Source organism: Onychomys torridus, chromosome 1 (genome assembly GCF_903995425.1).
Source record: "Onychomys torridus chromosome 1, mOncTor1.1, whole genome shotgun sequence".
Taxonomy (NCBI): domain Eukaryota; kingdom Metazoa; phylum Chordata; class Mammalia; order Rodentia; family Cricetidae; genus Onychomys; species Onychomys torridus.
Genome location: NC_050443.1, coordinates 61,771,120 through 61,797,991, shown reverse-complemented (window position 1 = coordinate 61,797,991; position 26,872 = coordinate 61,771,120). Strand labels below are relative to the sequence as shown.

The following is a 26,872-nucleotide window of genomic DNA, read 5'->3' as shown; positions in this document are numbered from 1 at the left end:
TCTATCCCTATTATTCTTAGGTTTGGCCTTTTCATGGTGTCCCAGATTTACTGGACATATTGTGTTACGACTTTTTTGGCATTAGTGTTTTCTTTGATTGATGAATCTATTTCCTCTACTGTATCCTCTACACCAGAGATTCTCTCTTCCTCTCTTGCATTCTATTCTGTTGGTTATGCTTGCATCTGTGTTTCCTGTTCATTTACTCAGACTTTCTATTCCCAGCATTCCCTCAGTTTGTGTCTTCTTCATTGTTTCTATTTTAATTTTCAGGTCTTGGACTGTTTCCCTCACATGTTTAATTGCTTTTTCATGGTTTTCTTTGCTTTCTTTAAGGGATTTATTGATTTCTTCCATTTTTTGTTTGTCTTTTCCTCTATTTCTTCAAGGGGATTTTTCATTCTTTTAAAGGGCCTGTATCATCTTTATGAGGCTGTTTTTAAGGTCGCTTTCTTCTGCTTCTTCTACATTCTGATGTTCAGGTCTCATTATAAATATTGCCTGAAAGACTAAAGTCTTTCAATCACCCCCAGGGGAAGGACAGGTGATAAATGGGTACTTCTTGGTCAGTAGGTCGGAAACCAGTACATTCACTGTGAGCAAAAACTAAACACACAGACCCTGGCTCTTTCCAGGGTGGTGTGTGGTTTGGGCCTAGTGAAGGTAGTGCCTGGACTCTTGGAGACTCGGTTCCTTGGGTGCCCAGTCCCTGTCAGCTCCTGCTGTCTGCAGTTCTTTGCAGTGTTTCCCTCTCCAGCTCTTCTTGTCTGTGCTCACTCCCGCTCTCTTTGGTCCAGACCGTTCTGTGCTTGGTCTTTAGCTTGGGAAGCAAGAGATATGCCCCTCTCTTACCTGGACACGGTTTTTACATTGCATCAAAGCTCCTTATCTGGACTTTGCATGCATTCAACAAACTGATTCTTGGTCTTTTCAGTTCTGTGGTCAGCATTTGGTATGCCTTCCCGTGCACACAGGTGCTCACATGGGCAGTTGTGAGTAGCCTGGATTCTCAAGTAAATGCGATTACTGTCTCAGTTCCTTTACAGTGGTAGCCTAAGTATTTGCTTATTAATAAGCGTATTTACAAGGATTGGCATAGAATAATACTATTTTGTAATTAGCCTTTTCACTTCACAATCTGAGTCCTAGTGTTGACTGGTTATTATTGGAATTCTGGAACCTCTGAGTTCTGGTTTCGGGTGTGTGTGTGTGTGTGTGTGTGTGTGTGTGTGTGTGTGTGTGTGTGGTTTTAGTTCTTTGAGGCAATAGATACCAAGTGATCAAGTGATATTCAAATCCTTCAAGGTCTGGTGAGTTGTGTTTGGTAGAGGAAGGTTCAGAGGACCAGGGAGATGGCCCAGTAGATAAAGCGCTTGCCATACACATGTGAGGACCACAGTTAAGATCCCCAGAGCCTCATTAAAAACTGAGCAGGCGTGCCAGGTACCTCTAATCCCAATATTTTGAGACAGAAAGGGGATCCCCAGGGCAGGATGGCTAGCTAGACTAACTGGTGATCTCTGAGTTCATTTGAGAGACCATGTCACAAGAAAACAAAATGAGAGAAGTCAAGGAAGATGCCCAACATCAACTTCAGGCCTCTCCATGAAGACACACATATGCATGAGTATTCACACGTGTCCCCACATAGGCAAACACATATGCATACACACATGCACAACAGCCACACAAAGAGGGACAAGGAAGGGTGCTCCTAGTCTTGGACTCAGCAGTAGTTGGTGGCCTCCTTATTCTGTAACAGTGAAGTGGAGAATAAAGCATAACGGGCTGGGGTTGGTGGCATAAGCCTGTAACCTCAACACTCAGGAGGTGGAGGCAGGAGGATCTGAGTTCAAGACCAGCCTGAGCTATATGAGGCTTTGTATTTAAAAAGAAAAAACCTAAAAACAAAGCTGAAACAACACAAACCCCATAGTGGGGGAAGGAAGCACTCCTTAGAATCCATCATCATCTTACAAGGTTACCTTTTCTTTTTTGGGTTTTTTAGACACAGGGTTTCTCTGTGTAGCTTTGGTGCCTTTCCTGGATCTCACTCTGTAGACCAGGCTGGCCTCAACTCACAAAGATCTGCCTGCCTCTGCCTCCTGCATGCTGGGGTTAATGGCATGCACCACCACTGCCCGGTGAACTCTTTTTTTTTTTTTTAAATGAATATATACTTTAGCCATTTCCCAAGGCGTGTTGGTTATTTGGGGTTTATTTTCACTTATTCTTGTTTTTAAAGATTTATTTTTATTATTTTTAATGATGTGCATGTGTGGGGTGGGGGCGTGTACACTTGTGTGTTGTATGCCCCCGGAGCTGGAGTTGCAGGTAGTTGTGAGCTGATGTGTGTGCTGGGAACTGAACTCTGGCCCTCTGCACTCATATCTGCTAAGCCTTCTCTCCAGCCTCCATTTTTGTTTTTAATAAGCAGCTCTTCGGTGATATTCCAGAAGATCTCTGCAGTATTCTTTTTTATTGCCATTCAACACACTCTTAGAGATAGGTTTGCTTGGTTCAGGGGCACTCAGCATTGAGACTGCTGACGTGTGACAGTCAATAGGCTGCTGTAGAGACCTATCACATAGCACGTGATCAACAGTGGTGAAGAGAGAGCCGAGCACACAGCAGGGTTTTTCCGACCTGTTTTTGTTTTTGGTTTTTTTTGGTTTTTTAATTGTAGTAAGATGTACCCAACATGGAACCACTTTAGTTTGGGGTGCAGCTCTGAGCACCACCTATATTCACCCTGCTGTGCGACTCCACCAGCTCCAGAATGTCTGATAATTTCGTCTCTTTTCAACTTCTGCAATTTGATGCTAAAAAGGACGTCATTATCTTACCTCACATTTCTTTTTTCCTGAGGTATAATTTTTTTTTTTCAGTTTGGAGAATGGAACCCAGTGCCTTGTGTGTGCCAGGCAAGCGCTCCACCACTGAGCCTGAGCACATGTGACTTCCTGTCAAGTGCTTGTAGCCAGTTTTGTTTCTTGGGAACTCTCCAGTCCTCACCCCTCCTGCTCCCCTAAGTCCTCTCTCCCTGCAGACCATGCCCTCTCAAAAACTGGGCTTCCCCTCCTCCCACAATGCATTTGCCTTGTTCTCTTTGCTTGCCTCGTCTTCCCTACTGGCCATCTGGTCTTCCTCTGGCAATAATGAGCTGTTCAAGGTCACTCTCCCCCCCCTTCCGTGCCCTCCTCCTGAGGACTCTTTCCATCCCCAACCTCATCAGGAGCCCGTGAGCGCCCAGCACGTTGTTCTGGTGAACATGCACGTGTAAAGTCCTTGTCTGGTCATTTTCCAGTCCAGGTCAGTGGACCTCAGGACCTTCACAGCACGGCTGTCACCACAAGGAGAAACTTCATACCTATATTCAGTTATCCCACCACCACACAAACCAGTAATCACTGTTCTTTCTGTCTCTGTGAATTTGGAAAATGGACTCATATACGTGGACTCACGATATTTATCCTTTGAAGGCTGGTTTGCATCACTTAACTCAGTCTTTGTAAGGCTTGCCTATGTTTGTAGACTATATCAGGTGTTCATTGTTAAAGAACATGTATACCGCCGGGCCGTGGTGGCGCACGCCTTTAATCCCAGCACTCGGGAGGCAGAGGCAGGCAGATCTCTGTGAGTTCCAGGCCAGCCTGGTCTTCAGAGTGAGTTCCAGGAAAGGCTCCCAAGCTACACAGAGAAACCCTGTCTCAAAACAACAACAACAACAAAAGAACATGTATCATGTTTTTGTTTATCCTCTTACCTCTTGATGGCCGTTTGGGTCATTTCTACCTCTTGGCTATTGCGCATAGTGCTGCTTTGAACTTGGATATATAAATTACCTTTTTGCATCTCCATTCTGTGGGTCTGGATTAGAAGTAGAATCGCAGGACCACGTGGCATTTCTGTACTTATTTCTTTCAGGTACCCTCAAACTGCTTCCCACGGTTTTAAGCACTGTTTGGACAAACAGCCTGAGAAGCTCTGGCACAGGAGGGAGTTGACAGTCAGACAGACAGACAGACAGATAGATGTGCCCTGTAGGGAGGGGAGGGCCTTTGGAGGACCTGCAGCAGGAATGTCTCCTAAGGGAGCAGAGTGTGACTGTGTGGCAGGTCCTTCCTGGACACTGCCTTCTGTTGTTCTAGAAGCCATGGGTGGACAGCATTGCTCTTGGGATGAAATTACAGAATCGAGGTGTGGTGGAGGTGAGGGCTGGAGAGGCCCTGTTGCTGTGGGCACCTAGTGAGGAGCCACGTGAGGGGTCCCACCTGCCCTAGGGAAGCTCCAGAGGAGCTGAAGCTCGCTTGTCCACACAGCTTAGGCCTTCTAGAAAGTAATTTGGATGCAAAGTAAGAAACATGAAGGTTGTTCTTGGCATTCAGGCTTTTCTAGGCACCCCTCTGGAGGGCCAAGCCTAACATGCAGAGAAAGCAGAGCCTAGACGGGTGGGGCCTGCAAGCGTGTCTCCCGAGGATGCGCTGCATATAAATCATTTATTACGCTAATTCGTGACCCCCTCCTGTCCTCTCCATCCCCAGTTCTCTCTGAGTTTTCAGTATCGTCCAAGGTGTTAAAAATCTTTTCTTCTGTTAATAAGAGAGCCTGCAGTGAGCAGCCCAGTGTGAGGTGAGCTCACTCCTCCGGCATAAGCTGCCTGTGAGTGGCGGAGAAGATGCAGAAGAGACACACACTAACTGCCTGGTTGGACCGCAGATGGCCTTCAGATAGACACATGACTTCCCTCTGAGGTGTGCTCAGTATCCTCTCCTCACCCACACGCAGCCGGAGGACTGAATCCAAGAGACAGACAGTAACAAGTGTTGACAAGAAGGTGGACAAATTGGAATCCCGATACATTGCTGATGGGAAGGCAAAATGGTGCAGCTGCTTTGGTGCCTCTTAAGTTAAGCACAGAGTTACTAAATCGCCCACAGCTTCCACTCCTGGATGTGTACCCAGGAGCCAGGAAGGCATTTGTCTATATAAACCTTGTACATGAATATTCATAGCATCATTATTTATAACAGCCCAGCTATCTATCAACTGAAGAAGGCATAAGCGAGGTAGAGTATACTAGTACACCCATACAGTGGAATATCATTTAACCATAAAAAGAATGAAGTGCTTGAGTTAGAGAGAGGGCTCAGCAGTTAAGAATGCCTACCTCTCTGTAGAGGACCTGAAGTTGGGTTCCCATCTCCCATGCATGGTGGCTCACAACTTCAGCTTCAGGTGAATCTAATGCCTCTGACATCTATGGGCACCTACACACAAACATACACAAACAGAGAGAGAGAGAGAGAGAGAGAGAGAGAGAGAGAGACAGAGAGAGAGACAGAGAGACAGAGACAGAGAGACAGAGATAGAGAGAGAACTAATACATGCTATATTGTTGATGAGTTTTGAAAGCATGCTCAGTGGGAGGAGAAAAACAGAGAGCTAGAGCCACATGATAGATGGTTTCCATTTTTTTCTGTATGAGTCAGAGAGTGATCTATGATAGCCAGACTTTGATATTTGAATGAGTGAGTTCATTAAGTATATAGCAATCCAGAGTGAAAAATTAGCAAGAGATAGATAGATGATGGGATAAAAATGATCCAATCGGGTGCTCAAAACATCCAGCAGAAAAGCCCCAAAGAGGCTAGAGTTGCTGATGAGTCCCAGGTGAAACAGTGTCTCCTTGCATGGAGCTTCCAAGTAAAGGAACAAATAGCAGCAGACGTGGTCAACATCACCAAATCAAGGGCTCCAAAACACCCAGCAGAAGCCAACTGAGGAGCCGAGGCAGTCAGCTGGTATCCCCAGATGAGCTTTCTCTCCACGAACGAGTTTACCTGGCCAAACTCTTTCCGCTGCAGACATTTTCCTATCCTGGGATAAACCATCTGTTGGAGATGCTCTGCCTTCTAGCAGTTCTCAAGGACTTGGCCTTTTCACTCTCTGCTGTCGTCCCCCCACCCGCTACCTTGTCACAGAATTGGGGGTTTGGCAGCCTGTCCCCAGATAAGGAGCCTTAGAGGACACATTGGTTCTGAACAGCACAGGCAGGGAGAGGACCACACATGCAGAGAGGGCTTCTCAGTGAGTCTAACGGCACATGACAGTTTTCCGATGTGAGGTACTTCACACCGGTTCTACGAAATGGCCACAGTAGGCGGTTCCATAGTCAGAAGGCAGAGCAGAGCTGTCACAGGCAGGGCTGCTAGTGAAGATGGGCTCAGAGCTGCCCTGAGTCTGTAGAGATAGATGCTGGCCAGGTCCTGTGAAGGCCACCAAAGTCTGGACTTCAAAAGAGTGGATTTAATGGCATCCAAATTATACCTCAATAAAAAGTTTGAAAAATATTCACTTTATCTAAAATGTAAATGTAGCCAGAAATCCTGTATTTTTAATCTACAAAGTGTGACAACTCTATTCTTGCTGTTTATTTCATGAATAAAGCTTTATTGGAGCATGTACGTGCGCGCACCAAATCAAGGGCTCGCTCTCTCTCTCTCTCTCTCTCTCTCTCTCTCTCTCTCTCTCTCTCTCTCTCTCACACACACACACACACACACACACACACACACACACACACACACACAGGAAATAAGCATTTGCCAGAGAGACCAAGTGCTAGCGGAAATAAAAACATCGCAAGCATTCTTGAGGAATGCCTGCACCTTTGCTTTTGTGTTCTACACTTCCTGTAATTGACTTGGCGAGTTGCCAGCCTCTTCACACCATCCATTCTAATTTTAAACAAGTGTGATTCCTCAGAAAACAAAAATAGCATTTTTTTCCCCAAGCCGGAAGTCAAGGTGGTAGCCACTCCCCGCAACGGTTGTCTTCTGGAACTGGGACTAGACTGCACTCTGCAGCTGCTACCCAGGATCCTAACAGGTCCAGAGGACTCATTAAAACAGCTGGGACTAGTCCCACTAATTTGGCAGCCAAAGAAAAAAGCCCCAGAATTCTGCATTTTTAAACTTAGGGAAAAAATTAAATTATGAAAGCACACTGTTATTCCTTTTGAAGATTTCTTTGTTTAACTTGTGATGATCATAGGGAGAGGGAGCTATTACAGGTTCTTTGGGCTGGTTCAGCTGTCTAAGGGAAAAAGGATTCTGTGCAATAGTGTCTTCTGGCTGTAATTAACGTATTACAGTATTCCCTTAGCAGGTTGCCCTTCCTACCAAAAAGGCATTTTTATACAGGCTGTCATGGCTAGTCTTTTTATTTTTAAATTTTATTTTATCTATCCTGCCCCCATACTTACAGAGTCCATTTAGTCCTGTCTGAATGTGCAGGGGTGGTAGACCATCTGCCGGAGCATCAGTACCCTAAAGAAAACATACTATCGTTCTTCTGGTGGCCATCAAAAGCCAAAATCTCATAAGGATCGGACTTCAGGAGCCCACCTCCCCCCACAATCCATGGTGGGATTTTGGCTGGCTTGATCATGTGACAACCTCATGCATGTATCCATAGCCACTGTGAGTTCATGTACACAACTGCATGCACTGGCCTGTCCGGCAAGTACGGTTTGCTCCAGACATCTACTCCCCGAGTCTCTTACAATCTTTCTATCCTGTTTCCTGTTATGGCTTCCGAGCCTTGCGTGGGGGTGAAGCCTGATAGAGATGTCTCATTTGGAGTTGTGTGTTCCACACTATTATTCTCTGCATGCTTTTTCATTATGAGATTAATCACCATCTACTGCAAACAGAAGCTTCTCTGGTGAGGGTTAAGGTGCACTAATCTATGGATGTAGAGATAAGAATTTAGGGAGCAGTTTATTACTGTGTCCACTTAGTAGAATTATAGCACTAGGTTTTCCCTCAAGGTCTGTGTCCTAGCCAGCTGCAAGTTTTGGCTCACCTGTTGATACCAGACATAGATTCCATCCTGTGGAGTGGACTAAAGACCACTTCCTAGGCCCCACCTTCCAGAAGTTCTATTTCCCAAAAGCACCGCCTGGTGTGAACAAACCTTTGACACACGGATTTGGAATATTCACCACCTGTGAGTTAGCATTTATTTTCTCAGCAAAGCTGAGCAGATAACAACAAAAACAAAAAAACAGCAACAAAAGAGAAACTAAAAAATAGCCGGAACAAAAACCTCCAGAGAGTTCTCATGTTACCGCCCATTTAACGCTGAAGGGATTCAGAGTAACTCTGAAGACAAACCTCTCGGTATATGTGAGGGTATGTCCTGAGAGTGTAACTGAGGAGAGACGCCCCCCCCCCCCCCAGCGATGGCGGTTGCCATGTCTTCCCACCATGATGGACTATATCCTCACTCCGTGAGCCCACAGAAACCTTTCCTTTCCTACGTGGCTTTTGTCAAACATTTTATCACAGCACTAGGAAAAATCAGCAGCATGGACACGGCCAGCGTCCTGTGCCACTGTCTACATCTGCTACGCTGGCACGTCATTGTCGCCCCGTGTCTGCGGTGTACAGACTCACTCCTGGGGTTGTACCTCCTGTGGGTGTGGATAAATGAGGAATGAGAAGTGTAGAATCATACCCAGGAGTTTCGCTGCCCTGAAGATCCCCTGTCCCCCGCCGCATCATCCCTGTCTCCTCCCCCACACCGGCAGTCACTGATCTTTTTAGAAGGTCTCTGTAGATCTCTACAGGTTTGCATTTTTTGTTGTTTTGTTTTGTTTTTTTTTGTTTTTCGAGACAGGGTTTCTCTGTGTAGCTTTGCGCCTTTCCTGGAACTCACTTGGTGGCCCAGGCTGGCCTTGAACTCACAGAGATCCACCTGCCTCTGCCTCCCGAGTGCTGGGATTAAAGGCGTGTGCCATCACTGCCCGGCATCATCTTAGGTTTGCATTTTATAGACCAGTTGGACAGTTAGGATCATACTGTCTACAGCTTTTCCAGCTTAGCCCTGTGTCTTTTCATGGTTTGCTCCTTAGTGACTCTCATTCTTGTTGTACCTAAGTTCATCTATCTACCCACTATGAAGGGCACCTTCGTTGCTTCCATGTCTTGTAATTATAAATGGAACTACAATAAACATCCACAGTCAAGTTTATGTGTGGCTGGTTTTCCATTCCTTTGGGTAGGTACTGAGAAGCATGGTTACTGGATCATAGGTTAAAGGAATGTTCAGCAAAGCTGTTTTCCAGATGAGCTGCATTTTTACTGGCAGTGGATGATGGTTTCGGGTGGTCCACATCCTTGCCAGAATTTGATGTTATTGGTGTTTGGGATTTGGGTTACCCTAATAAGTATGTCATAGTTTATTGTTTTCATTTGCAGATGATGACATATGATACTGACTGCCCTTTTATAGGTCTGTTTGCTGGCTGCTGTGATCTGAAATTTTAGGTCTTGCTGAAATGTCACCCCTAATGCAACAGTGTTGCGGGTGAGGTTTGACTTTCAGACATGATTAGGTCATAAAGGCTGTGCTTTTGTGAGTGGATTAAGAATCCTTAGAAAAGAGCTCATTGAGAAGGAATTTGCCCCTGTTCTCTTCTTCCACTGGTATTCAGTGCACCTTGGAGTCAGGTAGTGGATCCTCACCAGATAATAAACCTGCCTCGGACCTTGGCTTCCCTGACCTTTAAAGCTGTGAGAAATAATTTTCTGGATTTTTTTTCCATTTAAATACATGGAACACTTCACAAATTTGCATGCCATCCTTGCACAAGAGCCAGGCTCATCTTCTCTGTATTGTTCCAATTTTTAGTATATGCGCTGCTGAACACACATACATGGATGAAAGGTCGAATCACCTGTCCTGTTTGGTTTCAGTCAGGTCCATGTTCTTATTGTTGAGTTGTAAGCATCCTCTTGTATATTTTTGATAACAATCCTTTCTCACACGTGCCTCTTGGAAGTGTTTTCTCATTGTCTTTTCATTTTGCTAAATGAAAAGTCTTTCATGTAGGAAAAGTTTTAGATTTTTAAAGATCTTTCTGTAATACAGCCTTTGAATTCACGATTCTCCTGCCCAGCCCTCCATGTGTTAAAATTACAGACATGTACCACCATGTCTGGCTAAGAGTTTTAAATTGTAATGAAACCCAGCTCATCAGTTATTTCTTTCATATATTGAGGCTTTGTTGTTGTATTTTGCAGTCATCACCATACCTATAATTATCTACTTTTCTTCTATGTCATCTTAATCTAGGGGATTTTATAGTATTGTGTCTTACACTTAAGTCTGTGATCATGTTTAGCTCATTTTTGAGACTGTTGTAAGATCTGGGTCTGGATTGTTTCCCACATCTGAATGTACAGTTGTTGTGGCAGCTTTGTTGAAAAGATTATCTTTGAGACATCTTAGTGCCTTTTGCTCCTTGCCAAGGACCTGTTGATATTTATGTGGGATTTATGGGGGACTATTTCTGGGATTCTGGAGCCTGTTCTATTGATCTCTTTTATTTATTTATTTTTCAAATTTCACACAGACTTGAGTGTTCTGTGTAATAAGTCACTCTCTCTTCCTCCCTCCCTCCCTCCCTCCCTCTGTCCCTCCCTCCCTCCCTCCCTCTCTCCCCTCTGACTTTACTCTTGGGGTGGGGTGGGCATTGAACTAGGAGCCTCCTGAATGCTAGACCAGCACTCCACTACCGAACTGCACCCCCAGCCTCTAGTAATTCTCAAAGATGCCAAGAGTCTTTGCCTCTTTGTTTCAGTACCTGTTCAGTTTCTCAATATCTACAAAATAACTTGCTGGCATCTTGACGGAGTTGCACTGAATCTGTTGGTAAAGTTGTGACGAACTGACATCTTGACACTATTGACTCTTCTTCTCCATGAATATGGAATATATCTCTGCCACAGTTTGGACATGGTCCATGTTGTGATATAGGCAGTGGTAGAACCTTCTAGGAGGTGGGACATAGTGACATGGTCATTGGTGGGGACATTGCCACTGGAGGCACTCCATCAGAATGGGTTGATGCCACATGGAGGACGTTAGTTATAAGAGAGCAAGCCTGTCTCCTCAAACTCTGCCAGCTTCCTTTCTCATGGTCTTCCGCATGTGTCCCGACCGTGATGCTGTCCACTGTGTCCCTGGGCCTCTCCTCAGAACTAAGCCATCTCAACAATAGAACCAATACAGGTTCCAGAGTGTTGTGGATTATCTATCTGTTTAGTTCAGTTTAGACCTTTGTACTGCCATTACTTACTTATTCCAGAAGTCTATTCTTTTGAATTTTCTACAGGACTATGATGCTATCTGCGAGCAAAGAAACTTTTATCTATTTCTTCCTAATTTGCATAACTTCATTCCTTCATTCAGCATGGTGCTGAAAAATAAAGAGAAAAATAGTAAAACTTCTGAGTTCCTCACCACTGATTGCTTCGCTGGTTGCCAAATTTTCTGTAACTGTCCCTTGCAAAGTTGAGGAAGTCCTCCCTAGTCATAACTGATTGACAGAAGTCTTTCTTCTACATGAATGAGCATTAGATTTTGTCAAACACTTTTTCTTTACTGATATGATAATGTGATTTTCCTTCACTATCCTATTGATATGGTGGATCATATGAATTGATTTTCAAGTAGTGAACCTGCCTCATATATCTAGGGCATTTCACTTGGTCATCATGTATAATAAACTCTCCCCTCCCAGGTTGGTTTTGGTCAGTGTTTTAACTCCACAACAGAAAAACTAATACATCCACCTTGGTATTAATGTCAGGTCCAAAGGAGACGTTGATTCCCCGGACTCCAAAAGGCAGTCCAGGTATCCAGAAATGGACTCAACCTGGACCAAGAGGACTTCTGGTGGTTAGATTGAAGCCAGGATCCCTCAGGACCTTGGGAAGCTGGTTCCCCTCTCGTGAAAGGAGTCATTTCACTTGTCCCTGGAAGAAGGGACAAGTGACTACCTGTGTCTATTAGCACACCAAAGCTCCTGCTGGCCTCCAGGCTCCTTTAGTATCACCAGGACCTGTTACACATTTCAAAGTTCATGTTAGCATCCTAGCTCTTCTCACCTCCTCCTCTACCCTAAACTTCCTCCAGCTCACGGGCTCCCCTCCCCCCAGGTACTCATTCTCCTTATCACCCTGCTATGTTATAGTCATTCATACTCTCTCTCCCCTTCCCCCCCCTTTACTCTGCTCCTATTTCGCTATCTTCTCTCTGTTCTTTACCCCCTGCTACTCTCCCCACTCTTGTAGACAGCCCCAGCCATGTCCAGTCTGCTGGCCACCTTCAGTCTACTGCTTTCTCTCTCTGCTATGAACTCTTCCAGCTGCCTCTGGCTGTTCTTTCTCTCTCATACCTACAATAAAAATCTTCCCCTTAACCATACCATGGGGTGGTCATGTCATCGGTGTACACAATTCATTTCTGATTTAATTCCACTCTTAAGAACAGACATTATGCGACTTTTATTCTTTTAAATTTGTTAAGATGTGTTTTGTGGCCCAGAATGTCTAGGTGAATACTCCCTGCGAGCTGGGCTGTGTGTAATCTTGTTTTTTCATGAAGCAAGCTATGGCTATCAATCTTTTCCAGCTGATGGATGGTGATATTAGGTTCAGCCGTGTCCTTACTGATGCCTTTGCCTTCTGGATCTGTCCGTTTGTCCTGGGGGTTGGTTTGCCTTGCCCTCAGTTCTCTCAGCTTTGTCTCATGTGATTGTGCACTGTGGGGAGGTGCACACCCCTCAAGCATTCCCTGACTTCTTTGAGTAGTGACCCTCAAGAGTAAGGCCCCTTTGGCCTTGATAACTTTTAGTGCGTCTAAATCTGCCCTGTGGGAACTTAGTCTAGCTAGCCTATCTATTGATGAGTTATGAGTATGACATATCTTCTTGTTTTCACTTTTAATCTATTTTTAACTTTTATATTTAAAATGGAGTTCTTGTTGATAACATATATTTGGATTTTTTATCTAGTCTGATCTCTCAACTGATGCATTTAAAACATTGACTGACATTTAAGGTGATTGGTGATACGATTGAGTTAATGTCTACCAGATAGGTTAATTTTCATTGGATTCTTTGCACTGCTCTTGTCTCCCCTCTCCTGCCCCCCCCCCCGTTTGGCTTTATACTTTTATTTTATCTTTTGTGGTTTAAGGAATGCAAGGGCTTTGCCACCAAGCTACATTCTCACCCCAAACCCACTTTCAAGTAACAGTGTCGTGCTTCACAGACAGATATGTCTTACAGCAATGAAATGTTCCTGATTCCCCCTTCACCTGTGCCATCCCCGTCTCCTGTCACACTTACATATAAGAGTGAGCATATACATGCACAGCAAGGTACACTGTCTGATTTCACACTTACATATGAGTGTGAGCATATGCATGCACAGCAAGGTACACTGTCTCTTGTCACACTTACATATAAGAGTGTGAGCATATGCAGGCACAGCAAGGTACACTGTCTCCTGTCACACTTACATATAAGAGTGTGAGTGTATGCAGGCACAGTAAGGCACAGTGTGATTTCCCCTTTCACTTATTGCCTGTCTCTTTTTGTACATCTAAGTTTCTTTTTCCCAGCTCCCTTTATTGTTTCTTGCAAGGCACATTGTCAACAAACTCCATCAATCTTTAGCCGAGACTCTTTATTTCTCCTTCACCCCCAAAGGATAATTTTGCAGAGTACAGAATTTTAGACTTGTGTCTTTTCTCCCTCAACACATTAAATACTTCACCCCACTCTCGTCTTGCTTGCATGGTATGTGAAGCAAGGTCAGATGTTGTTTTCATATCTTATCCCTTATTGGTAAGCTAGGTCATTCCTCTCTCACCGGCTTCTTTTTAAGGTTTTATTTCTCATTTTTCTGAAGTTTTAATGTGATAAGTATTGGAATGATGTTCTGGTTCATTTTTGGTCAACCTGACACTGTGTATTCACTTGGGAAGAGGGAACAGCAGTTGAGGAATTGCCTCCATCAGATTAGCTGTGAGCAAGTCTGTGGGGCATTTTACTGACTGATGATTGATATGGGAGAGCCCAGCTCACTGGGAAGTGCTGTCCCTAGGCAGGTCTTTGGATGTATAAGAAAGCAAGCTGAAAGCCAGGTGGTGGTGGCACAAGCTTTTAATCCCAACAGGATCTCTGAGTTCGAGGCCAGCCTGGTCTACAAAGTGAGTTCCAGGACAGCTAGGGCTACACAGAGAAACTCCATCTCAAAAACCAAACCAAACAAAACAAGAAAATGAAGGAAGGAAGGAAGGAAGGAAGGAAGGAAGGAAGGAAGGAAGGAAGGAAAGAAGGAAAGAAGGAAGGAAGGAAAGGAAGGAAAGAATAAAAAAGACAGAAAGAGAAAGCTGAGCAAGCCTTAAGGACAAGCCAGCACGCAGCATCCTGCCATGGTCTCTGCTTCTGCTCCAGGTTCCTGCCTTGAGTTCCTGTCCTTCAGTGATAGATAGTAACCTGTAAGCCAGATAAGCCCTCCCCTCCTCCAAGTTATTTTTGCTCAGTGTTTTATCATATCAACAGAAAACCAAACTAGAGTTTATGGTTTCATTTAGCCCTAAATTTGATGTTCTTTGGTGTCCTGGATCTGTGGTTAGGTGTCTAACATTAACTTGGGTGAAATTTTCTGTCATTGTTGCTTTAAATGGTACTTCGTTTCTTTCTTCTTTTAGTAGTCCTATTATTCATGTCATACTTATCATAGTTTCCCTCAATTCTTATATTGGGGGGGGTCCCCACTCTTTACTCTGTGCTTTTCAGCTTTGAAAGTGTCCATTGTCATACCTTAAGCTTGGAGATACTATCCTCAGCCCTTCAGTTTGTTTCCATAATCACCATCATCTTCATCATCATCATCACCACCACCATCATCACCACCACTACCATCATCACCACCACCACCACCACCATCATCATCATCACCACCATCACCACCATCACCACCACCGTCATCATCACCACCACTACCATCACCACCACCACCACCACCATCATCATCATCATCATCATCATCATCACCATCACCACCATCACCACCACCACCATCATCATCATCATCATCATCACCATCACCATCACCATCATCAGTCTGTGTGTGGTGCATGTCTGTGGGCACCCACTTGCCACCACATACATATGGAGGTCAAAGGACAGTCTTGTGGTTCTCTATCTCCACCTTTACTTGGATTCTGGCGATGAAACTTGGGTTGTTAGATTAACACAGTCGTCACCCACTGAACCATTGCTGGCCCCTGTGGTGGTTTAATCTTCAATATTTCTGCTTGATTCTTGCTTAGACTTTCCCTCTCTCTGCTCACAGTAACTACCATCTGTTTTTACCTGTTGTCAACTTTTCCCATCAAATATTTTAAATGTATTAATCACAGTTTTGAAAACTCCTGATCTGGTTATTCCAATATTCCTTCCATATAATTTTTTTTATTGAAAGATAGACATGGCATATAGGTATAGGAGCTGCAGTGAGTCTGGCTTCAGCAGTGCGTTGGTATGCTGTGTTGGGTAGAGGGTCCTAACAGTCTCAGGATAGATTCTTAGTCTTGGTGGTCCAGCAGCTCCACTGCACAGGTACGACCTGCTGAGGGGTCTGGAGTTGGGTATCCCAGTATCCCGGGTCATTTAGGCTCTGATAATGCTCCTAGCACATTAGTTTCTCCTGAGGCAAACCTTGTTAGGAACAGAACACTTCAGGTGTTTTTAAAGACTACTTTCCTCTCTACCTGCTAGAAGTCTTGGGTTTTTCTTTGATCTTCCATCGGAACTTGGTGGGGCTCCAGAAAGTAAACAGTTAAATGAATAGAGGTACCCTGTGTTCACGACTTTTCTCATCGGGGTAATAAACGTGTATAAAGGAAGGAAGGCTTCCTTTGTGTCTACAGTTGAGGAAAGATATGGACCCCAGTGTGAAGTGGCAGTCGACAAGAGCATAGGGTGGCTGGCCACATTGTGTCCACAGTCAGGAAGCAAAGAGTGGGTACGGGTGCTCAGCTTGCTTCCCCACTTTTATTTTGTATTCAGCCTGAGACTCTCTAGTCTTTGGGATGGTGTTGCCAACACTCAGTGTGGATATTCTCTATAAAGAACCCCTCACGGGTATGCTCAAGAGGCGTTTCTCGGGGTTGGGGATTTAGCTCAGTGGTAGAGCACTTGCCTAGTAAGTGCAAGGCCCTGGGTTCGGTCCTCAGCTCTGGAAAAAAAGAAAAGAAAAAAAAAAGGAGATGTTTCTCCTATGAGGACTTCAAATCCAGTCAAATTGACAGTGAAGATTAACCATTACAACTCCATCCTTCTCAACTCAACACCCCAAAACATCACTACCAACCACAATACAACTCTGTACTAGTCCCCACGGTATTTAACCCTCAGGCTTGTCCATAGTGAGATTCAGCAGTTCATCGGCTGCAGTTCAGATTTTCCCGCCCTGGTTAGCACTGGGTTTCTGCCCTGTGTCCAGGTAGAGAGAGCCGTGGTTTGCTGTGGCCTTAGTGACGCAGGGACAGTGTGAAGCGGTGACAGAGCCTGGTGACAGAGCTAAGCTCAGTTTATCTCTTGATCAGTTAGGATGCATGGTGACTTCTCAGTTGTGTACCTGTTGGACTGGAAACTCCACATTCTCCTAATGCCACTTTTGAAGTCTCAGTGGCCTGTTCCTGGTGGCCTGTCCTCATTGCTCATGACCAGGCACTCACCCATTCTCACTGCTCGTGGCCAGGCATTGGCCTCTCCACTCTGGGAGGGTTGTACAGTGGTGCCCCAGGAACAGCTTTTAGTCCCTTGCTTCCGTTCGTTCTCACTGCAGGTGCCAGACACCCCTCTGCATTGCATTTCTGGACTGTGCTCCTTCTTTGCTCTAAACGCAGCATTTTCTAGTTACCATGAAATAGCAATTTTCATTTTCAAATTTTTAATTTAATTTATTTATTAGGCATCGTTTTGAGGCTGAGTCCTACTATATAGCTCTGGCTCACTTGAAACTTGCTGTGTAGACAAGGCTGGTCTCCAACCTGAGGTGATCTTCTTGCTCTGCTGCCAGCGCGGGTTCCAGGCATGCATCACCACCACACCCGACCCATCTCTGTATATTAATGGGAGAGGGACAGATCCTAAAACTTGACATACTCCAAGGTGAAGTGGGAAGGAGGCAGCAAGATACAATCTCACAGTAATTTCATTGCTGCCGATTAGTCACACTTATTTATAACACTTCTTAACAGTATCAGGGTGAAACGTCAAAGAAAATTCTAGCTTATTAAGACAGAGTGCTTAGTCAAACATCTAATGTATTTTTTATTATAGGTGAATATAAGATCCCTCAACATTTAAAACTGAGAACATTATTTCCCTGTTCTTTAAAAAAATCCTCTTTGCTTAAGATTAGAAATGGTGTTGCCAAGTCACAGCCTTGTGTAGCATAAAGTCAGCTCTATTGTGCTCCATTGTGGTCTAATATGGAAATCTGTGTGCACAGATGTGTTGTAGCAAGAGGGAGCACACACACCGTTCCTTCAGCAGGATTTGTCCCTCTCCTGAATTAGGCTGTCCCAGAGATCATTAGGCATCGTGAGCCTGGCAATTCACCACCTGCTTTTACAGAAATCATTACTTGGATGTTTTCCAATTCTTGGCTGTGGGGTTCACAGTTTGTAAAGTGTAAAATTCTGATTTTTTTTTTATTCAAAACTTGTTCTACTCACCATGAATTTTTTTTTTTCCAGACAGGGTCTCATGTAGCCCTGATTGGCCTCAGATTCACTACGTAGCCAAAGAATGCCCTAGAATCCTCCTGCCTCCACTGCCCAAATACTGCAGTCATAGCCATGTGCCAATCATACCTATCTTAGTCAGTGCTGGGGATTGATCCAGGACTTCATAGATGCTAGGCAAGCACTCCATCAATTCAATCATATCCTCAGCCCTGGAATGAGTTTTTTTTTTTTTTAATACAATAGTTTAGATACTCAATATGCTTTCTACAGAATAAAATGATGAGTTGTGCTGAAATTCTAAGATACTTTCTACAGACGGCATATAATAGAATGTCCATGCATGCCTGGGGTAGTCTGTAAGAGCTCCTTACACACTGTGTGTAGCTCACTTGACAGATGTGTATCATGTAGCATCCATGCTATTTCCTAGAAGTATTGGGTTAAGAATGGTACTTCTTAATGGTGTAATTGCATAATTATGGGAACAGATATCTAAATGCATTTAACATTTTTCCTACATACGTATTTTTTGGAATGCATTTGGAATAGAAGATGGCATTGATATACATTTTCTGTGGAGCACAGTTGACAGATGCTGGCCTTGAGATGAAGACTGGTTTCTTTGGCTTGGTGTTCAGGATCCACAACTGGCTGTGTCCTGCCCTGGCCCCATCTCCTGATATCCCTTCCTGTAAATGCCCAGCGGTCCTAGCGAATGAGATGCTCACCTCTGTCCAGGAGTGAGGGAGGGTGTGTGTCGGTGTGGAGAGGGGCTGTTCGAACATGGAATGGCATCGAAGCCTTGTAATGAGTTGCCTCACCCTTTGCTCACCTTCTCACCTCCCCCATAAGCTCTCCGATGCCTTGCATTCTCAGAGAGAAGCTTCACTTCCGCCCATGGACACTTGCTTTCCTGGTTCATTTCTCTTTGGCTATCCAGATCCAAAGCACACGAGAATGGATCAGATGTCCTCCCTGGGGCAGCCTTGGCCTATGGAACTTAATTAGACCCACATCACAACAGGAGAATGTGTGCTGAATGCTCTTTAAAAACTGCCAGACACTCCAAGGAATAAGTAGCATCATTAATCAAGCCTGTCATTGTTCATTGGGGCCACTTGTCTCTCCTGCTCTCTGGTGTAAATGTGACCTTAAAGGGGAAATCCCCTGTCAGTGAACTGGGAGGATTTATGGCAAATGCTTTCACTCTGAGATCTCTGATTTTATCAGGTGTGATAATTAGCATCTGGTGATGTGTAAAAATAATTTAACACAGTGAGGCAGCTGTGGTCCACTTGAAGGGGCTCACACCCGGCAAGGGAGATGGGTTTCTGAGTCAAGCCTGGTAGGTTCAAGTTCTCCGCATAGTTGTGCATTCTTGGAACAGGATGTGTGGAATAATTCTTTGTCCCTGGAAAATGGGCAGAACTGCCTGTACCATGCACACAGTGCCTGAGGCTTCTATTTATAGATTTTGTTCTCTTCTATGAATGTGTCTACATATTTGCTAACACTTCCCTTTTTGTTTGCTGTTAATTTTATAATAATATATTTCAATATCTGATATAGCTAAATATCTCCCATTGCTCTTCATTTTCAGATTTTTTGCTTTTTGGACTTTGTTCACGTAATGAGTTTTCTACATAAATGACCTTGTCGAGTTCTAAAAATAATCTTGCTGATATTTTCATTATATTACTTACATATTAATTTAGAGGTAATTAACATCTTCATATTGATTGTCTTATGTAAGACTGGGGTATGTCATATTTATTAATGTTTTCTTCCATGTACCTTGGAAATTTTTATTTTTAATATATTTTGCATACTTCTTAAATAGATCCCTAGACACTGTATTTTTTTGGTTGCTATTGTGAATAGAACTTTTAAAAAAATCATAATTTCTGTCTGGTTATTTGTACACATTGGTTTGCTTTTAGTTAGTGATTTTATACCTCATCACCTTACTAAATTTTACTATTCATGTGTGCAGTCATTTCTGCAATAGCAGTAACCTACTGTTTGGATTTTGTATGAGAGTAGAACCCCAATGTGCTTGTGAATTAGATTTTCTGCTTGAGAGAATACGTGAGACTTCTGTCTGCATCCCCACCTTCCTCTCTTGTATCTCTCTGTCTGGTTTCAGGGCACTTGGCCTCGCAGGCAAGGGGCCTGTTCGCCATCTGGAATGCTGGCCAGGGGCCAGGTGAGCAATGCTTCTGGTCCTTGCTTGTATCCTGAGGGAGGGCTCTGAGTGTAACATGGTAATGGAGGATTGCCCGGCATTTACAAGGTCTTAGGCTCTATGAAAACAAAACAAACAAAACAAAAATGGATTACACGTCAGACCTCGTGAGATGCTATGGTAGGACTTGACTCTTCTGGCTAGCTGAGAGCGGAGATTTTACATCCAGAAATGGCCCTGGGTGTTGGTATGGATATAAGAAAGCATAGATTTCAGAACTTCTGGAAGAGGGCTGGGGCAGTTTAGATGTGTGAGGCCCTGAGTATGATCCCTCGTGTTCCCAAACAACAGAAGTCCCAAAGGAAATCAGCAGAAGGCCCAGGGTGATGGCTTGCTGGCTTCATAAGTGCGAGAACCTGAATTTAGATTCTCCAGAACCAACGCAAAAAGCCAGGCTTGGTGGCATGCTCTTGTAAGCCCAGTAATGGTGTGGTGAGAGGCAGGCAGGAACAGGCAGAAGCTAGACCTGGCTGGCTGGCTAGCCTGGCCTATGTGGTGACGTTCCAGGCCTGTGAGAGACCCTTATGTCAAATGAAAGGTGGGAGGTACCAGAGGAATGACCCCTGAGGTTGTCCTTCCAAGCGATATGTACATATATGTGCATGTGTATACCTGTGTACACACACACACACACACACACACCACACACACACACACACACACACACGAACAGCAGAAGGCAGTTTGGTGACAGGGCAGAGCAAGGCAGGTGGCCGGGAGCATGTGAACATTCCCAGTGCTTGGAGCTGGCCCTGTGAGGGGTAGAGCAGAGAAGCCGTGGTGCTGGCCAGGTAGGACCTCACCATCGAGGCTGGAGTCTCTCCTCTCGGTACTGCGTGGATGTTTATTTGAAGGAGCTCAAGAGTCAAGACAAAGTAGGGAACGCTATGAGACTTTGAAATGTTTAAATAGCTGCAGAAATAATTTCTGAATCACTTTCTGCAATTCAAATCAAAAAGAAGCAGGAAAATAAGAATCACGAGGCTTCATAGATTCATGTCAGAAAACAGCCTGGCATTGAGCAAGTGGAAGATTATGACAAGTTAAAACCTCATTTTTCTTTCTTTTCTGCAAAAAAAGAAAGGGGGTGGTGGGGAGCAGCCCTGCCAGTTCTTCTGCAGAATCACTTCACGCGGAGCCAGAACTCTTTCAAAGACAAGCGGCGGCTCTGCCGACTGGTTTTCGTGTTCCAAACGTACATATGTTGCACAGAGCATCTAATTATTCTTAGGGACAATTACTGTCAGGTTCCAAAATGTGCTCAATGAGCAGCAATTGGTGTTTATTCAGCTTTTCAAAGACTATGCAAGGGAACTGTAGGTTATATTGTCTGCCTGAAGAAGCATTTTGCCATCCGGAAACATCTGCTTTCTATTTAAAGCTGTGGAGAAGGGATAGGGGTGCTTCAAATATACTCCCTGAGCACTGAACACCAAAGAAAGGGGGGATGAAATTGGATCTGAAGGTGGTTTCTGCTCTCTGATCCACACTGGTCCCTGCTGGGAGGGATCTGCAGCCTCGTGGAAGTTCTGATTCTGTTGGCTCTCCTTATTCTGATTTGCGCACACATAGGACCTGACAGCGATGGTCTAGATACAGCACTTCTCCTCTCTCAGGTGAGGCTAAATTAGCTTTCGAAGTTGGGGTCCGTTTCTCCGAATTGAAAGTACTCCAATTCTGCTCTTCTGGTCACCTTGTGCCCCTGAGCTCTCTGCGTGGCTAACACTGTCCACGCACAGCTGTTAGGAGGATCTGATGAGGACATTGCCCTCCATGTGGTGTGTTGTAAACTTTCTGTGAAGGACACGGTCTTTATCTATTTCACTGTAATAAACCACAGATGCAGCAGCTTAAACAGACCGTGCTCCTGTAAGGCACGAGTGTGTCGGGTGCTGTGATCAGGTCCGGGCTGGAGTCTCACATGAAGTCTTGATTACAGAAAGATCTGGTTTGGAACTCACACGGTGGTTGGTAGTACTCTATCCTCTGGGGCTATTGGACCAAGGGCCTCAGTTCTTCACTGGTTGCTGGCTTGAGTCTTCTCAATGCCTTACAACGTGGGACTCTTAATATTCCCAAAAGCCAGCGAGGGCGAGTGTAGTTAGTTTTCCTGCCTGGCCCACGGTCAGGACAAATCTCTCTCACCAGCCAGGCCCATAGATGCTCAGAACCAACTAAGTAAACATACAGAAACTTACATTGTTTATAAACTGTATGGCCATGGCAGGCTTCTTGTTATCTACTTCTTCTATCTTAAATTAACCCATTTCTATTAATCTATACTTTGCCACTTGGTTCGTGGCTACCAGTACCTTACATCTTGTCATGGTGGTGGCTGGCCATATCTCTCTGCCTTTGCCTTCCACTTCTCAGAAATCTCCTCTCTCCTTGTCCCACCTATACTTCCTGCCTGGCTACTGGCCAATCAGCATTGTATTTATACAGATCAATATCCACAGCAGGAGAGTTAGTTGAAAACAAGTTACAATCCTGTATAACTTAATCGCACACCTGGCAACCCATCACCTTTGCTATGTTCTGTTGGTGGAGATAGTCAGAAGTGCAAACCTGTAATCCCAGTGCAGGAGGTCGAGGTAAGAGGATCACAAATTGGGGACTAACAGAGACCCTGCCTAGAAAACCCTGAGCCCCAAACAAACAAAGGCCGAAACAAATGACATCTCCCCCGAATGCAAGGGGAGGAGAGTGCATTGGGAACCACGCTGGAGGTGTATACTGCCCACAACTACTGTCTTAACTGTTCTTATAGTTAAGAGGGAGTTGAAGTTTCCGGATACGCCACCTACTGCGTGACCCAGGCAGGTCTTTTGGCCTCTGAGCCTGTCTCCCCCACCTGTACAGCACTTTCCCTGCAAGCTTATTGTGATCCTAAATGAGGAATCCCATATGCAGAATGCTAAGCAGTTGGTAAATGTCAATGCCTGGCTGTTCTTTTCATCCTGGTCTTTTTTTTCCCCCTCTTGAAATAACATTAGACTTTTTGAATATCAGAAGAATAGCTTGAAACTCCTCAGTACTGCTCTCAGATTGGGTTATTCATGTGGAAATGCCAGTTCTGTGGGTGGCTTTCTGGATACAGAGCTTCGGTTAGACTGGATGTGAAGGTCCAGGTCCTGTCTGCCCCCAGCCCCCACCACACATACCCCCACCCGAGTTTGCTGGGAACTCAGGGCCAAGGAATGCGGCTCTGTGGGCTCAGTGGGGCCACAGTTTTTTGGTGAACACTCAGGATGGGTCTGGTGAGAGCCCCAACAGTATCTTTCCCCAGCCTCTTCCTGTAGAAGGCCTGGCTATGGTGACCAAGGGTGTCCAGATGAACCCACTGGACCTCCCCACCTCTGTGTATTTCTAGTTGAGGTTCTGATGGCAACTCAAGGCTTTCAGATTCCAGGTCTGAGAAGGCCAGTTTGGAGATGGTGGCCTTCGGTCTGAGTGCTCACCAAGTCATACCAAGCAGACAGCAGGCTACTTTGGCCGTACCACGTCTGCCATTGTGCCTTACCTTCCAGTCTCCTCCCTGCATCTCTCCACTTTGACTGGCTTCCTCACCGCGGCCAGCTCTGAGGACACAGAGTACATGTAGAAAGTTGTTGTGGAACACAGCAGGCCTCCTACCTTCTCCCCCTTCCTCCCTGGTCAGAGCCCTCTCCTCCGACCAGAGCACCTCCCCCTCCCTTCAACCTCCTCTCCCAACCCCTCACATCTGCAGAATCGTTCTTGGCCCCATGGTTGACCCCCAGAGCTGTAGGAGACCTTTCAGGAGTGGATGAGCCACTAAGAGTCAACTGTGCCATTCTAGGTGAGAGATGCTGGCTGTGGGGAACCATGTCCTCTGTTTTTTCCTGAATCCTTGGGTAGTGTCTAAGGAAAGCACTTTCCCAGATTTTCAGAAGGTAACAGTTCTCTTGTTATGGGAGAAGTCCTTTTACTAGAGAGTCAGAAGCCAGGAGTTAGGACAGGCTTGGGAGCTGGTAATTATAGTAGTCATGGATAATTGCTGTCAAGAAGGTTTAGCAACCAAGTGTCCACATGTTGCCAGCTTACCCCCAGCCCTAGCCCCTCTTCCTTGGGGGAAGGAGCAGGATCAGAGATCTGATAGCCTGGGCTCTGTCCCTGAAAGGGGCTCCTCTCTGACCTGCTGGGCTACTGTTAAGTGTCGTAGGAAAGGGTAACAGAGATCCAGTATAACTTCATCTGCCAGATTCTCTGTAATGACAACTGTTCAGTGCTCCTTCCCCTCATATACGCAGACCGTTGCTTGAGAACGTGTGTTTCTTTATAGTGTTGTATTTGGATGATTAGAAAACTCAGTGCTGACTTGTGAGTACCACAGCTGGGACGTGCAAACGGCAGACTTCCCCACCTCGTATTCACGAGTATGTGCTCCACGTAGCTTGGCCTCTTGACAACAGATGTGAAACATTACAGCGAGAATCTTCCTTTTGTTCCTACAGCTGCCACCTAGCTGGAAGGCTGTGGGTTTGGGATGAAGCAAGAGAACTTGAGGATCCTTAAAGGAAATGCCTGCTCTTACTTTTTCCTGCTCCCGGGCCTAGAGAGGCACAGGAGCGCCAGCCTCAGGCTGCTCTTCTGGGATACCAGCTCTAGAAGCTGCTCTATTGGCATTACATTCATACCGTTCTCTTCCAGAAGTTTCTGCATTCCTCTAACACTGTGCCGATATCCATGATATTATCTAACATCCCTTGTATGAGGCTCACAGAGTAAATTGCTTTCCTAGAATAAAGTCGTCCCTTGAGAGCTGTGTTCCAATAATGCATCTTCTGCAGATGCTGTAGGGGAGCAGTGTCAGGGCACAGACCCTCTGCCCAGCGCCTCCCCACTGAAAGCATAGCACTCGAGACTTTGAACTTCTGTGTCCATTAGGTGAACTTCATCATCTCTTCTATGTTGTTGGGATTTTAAAAATTAATTTGACTAAACCAAATCAAACCTTCAAATTTAATTTTGCATCTTTCACCAATGTCTACTATAGTGGGTTTTTTTTTTAACTTTATTTTTGCATGCTGGTGACCCCACCCCCTGACCCCATTTTTGTCTTATTTTTGAACACTTAAATAATTTTTGAGATAGTTTGCCTACAAAGCTTTTCTTCAAAAAGCAGATTTTGTGATGAGTCTGTTTCATTTTTTGTGACTTTGGTAAGCAGGTACTTCAAAGTATGACCATGTAGAGAATTCTGTTACAGTTTTAAAATCTGTCTTAGTTACTAGTGTCCGTTTTCAGGACCTAATTAATTCTTTACTAAACAGGAAAAATGTAGATAACGTGTTAACTTGGTTAGTTTTGTTTGTTTGTTTGTTTTTGTTTTTGTTTTTAGCAGTCACAGGAAATGATCTCAGGCTTGTGGGACGACAAAGATAGCAGTTCAGTGTCAGACTAGAGAGGAGAGGGTCCGATAAAGCATAAAACTAAAGGGAGAGCTACACAGGATGCGAAGGCCCCAACCAGTAAACTCCTTACTGGTTTCGAAAGCAAACTGGCACTTCTTCCAAGGACGTAAAATAGTTCGGTCATTCAAAACACTCCCTCAAATTTGAGAAATACTCAGATGAAATATTAAGCTTCAGATGGGTTGCAAAATCCTAAAGTTGATGCATAATCTCCCAAAATAAATTTGTTAAAAATTTTCTAAAATGAATTAGTTCCAAAGTGCCCCCTCAGCCCCAGATATACCAATAGGGTGTCAGAGAGACAAACAAACAAAAAATAGGACACGTGACAGGGATGTAAAAACTCTCAACAAAGAGTTTCATTTTAAGCAAATTGCTCATTAGGCCAGCTGCCCAGCAGCTCGAGGTAGCTGCAGTTAAATGGAGTGTGGGTTGCAAAAACTACTCACAGGGCATCTCTCTCTTCCTCCTCCTCATTTTAATTGTTCTCATGCATATGTATCTTTGCCGAAAAGCTATTTAAAATCATATGAGACAGTGGGTGGCCTAGAAATCATAAATTATACATTAGGTCAGGTTCCGTTAATTCACACACACACATCTGTCCTGTTGCAGAGAACAGCCCATCTTCACCACTCGAGCGCACGTCTTCCAGATCGACCCGAGCACCAAGAAGAACTGGGTGCCCGCGAGCAAGCAGGCCGTCACTGTTTCCTACTTCTACGATGTCACCAGGAACAGCTATCGAATCATCAGTGTTGACGGAGCCAAGGTACTGCCCTGCCAGACGATCTTGACATCCTCCCTTATCTTTATTCCAAAGCAATATGCTGTCTTTGAAGGATGAAGGGAAAAGCTGTATCCCCAACCCTAGCGTCTTATCACAGAGCTTACCATAACGTCTGTATAATCACATATCTTGCTCTTCCTTTCCCACCTAAAATCATGACAAAGGAGGGCAAAACAGATTTCCCTGTTACCTCACTGTCCTCTAAATTAACATTTTAATGCCTATGCAGGGATTACATGAAGGGCCTATAATGATCTTAATTTCTTTATGGTGTCTTCAATTTCTTGCTGTTACAGATGTTAAGCATTCCCATGTAGTGAATATACTCAGTTGTTCATTATATACCTATTGCTTCCTTTTGAATATTTCCTCGGGGTAGATTCCCACATGCTCTTAACACTTTATGGGCCTGGATGAGTACGGCCAGAGCACTTTCCAAAGGGCTCTTTGGCCTGTGTGAGGATGGTAGTTTATTACACCCTTGTAATCAATGAATGTTTCCTCTAATCTGGTTCTTGTATTATTAGACATGGGAATCAATTTTTATTAAATAATTTGGGAGTATTTCTTTTTTTTTTAAGAGCAGGATGTTGTAACGTAGTCCAGGCTAGCTGTAAACTAGAGGCAATCCTCCAGTCTCAGTCTCCTGCATACTGGCCTTACAGGCATGTACCTGTATCTGACTTAGTCTTTCATACAATACTTTTTATTCCTGATATCTCTTTATTTTGCTTTCCTATCTGTATTTTTGCCGCATTATTTGTGGAAAGAGGAGGA

General features: G+C 44.6%; 1 protein-coding gene and 1 non-coding gene across 3 annotated transcripts in view; one reads left to right on the top strand and one right to left on the bottom strand.

The window, feature by feature from the left end:
• The window catches only part of Homer2 (homer scaffold protein 2), a 91,746-nt gene that overhangs the window by 28,293 nt on the left and 36,581 nt on the right, over positions 1–26,872 (top strand). For both annotated transcript variants that reach the window (XM_036199884.1, XM_036199892.1), the window contains exon 2: positions 25,921–26,077. In XM_036199884.1, coding sequence (XP_036055777.1) covers positions 25,921–26,077 — 157 coding nt within the window. The remainder of the gene's footprint in view (positions 1–25,920; positions 26,078–26,872) is intronic.
• LOC118576828 lies at positions 9,616–9,720 on the bottom strand. The gene has a single exon (XR_004944036.1). It is a non-coding gene; the product is annotated as a U6 spliceosomal RNA (small nuclear RNA).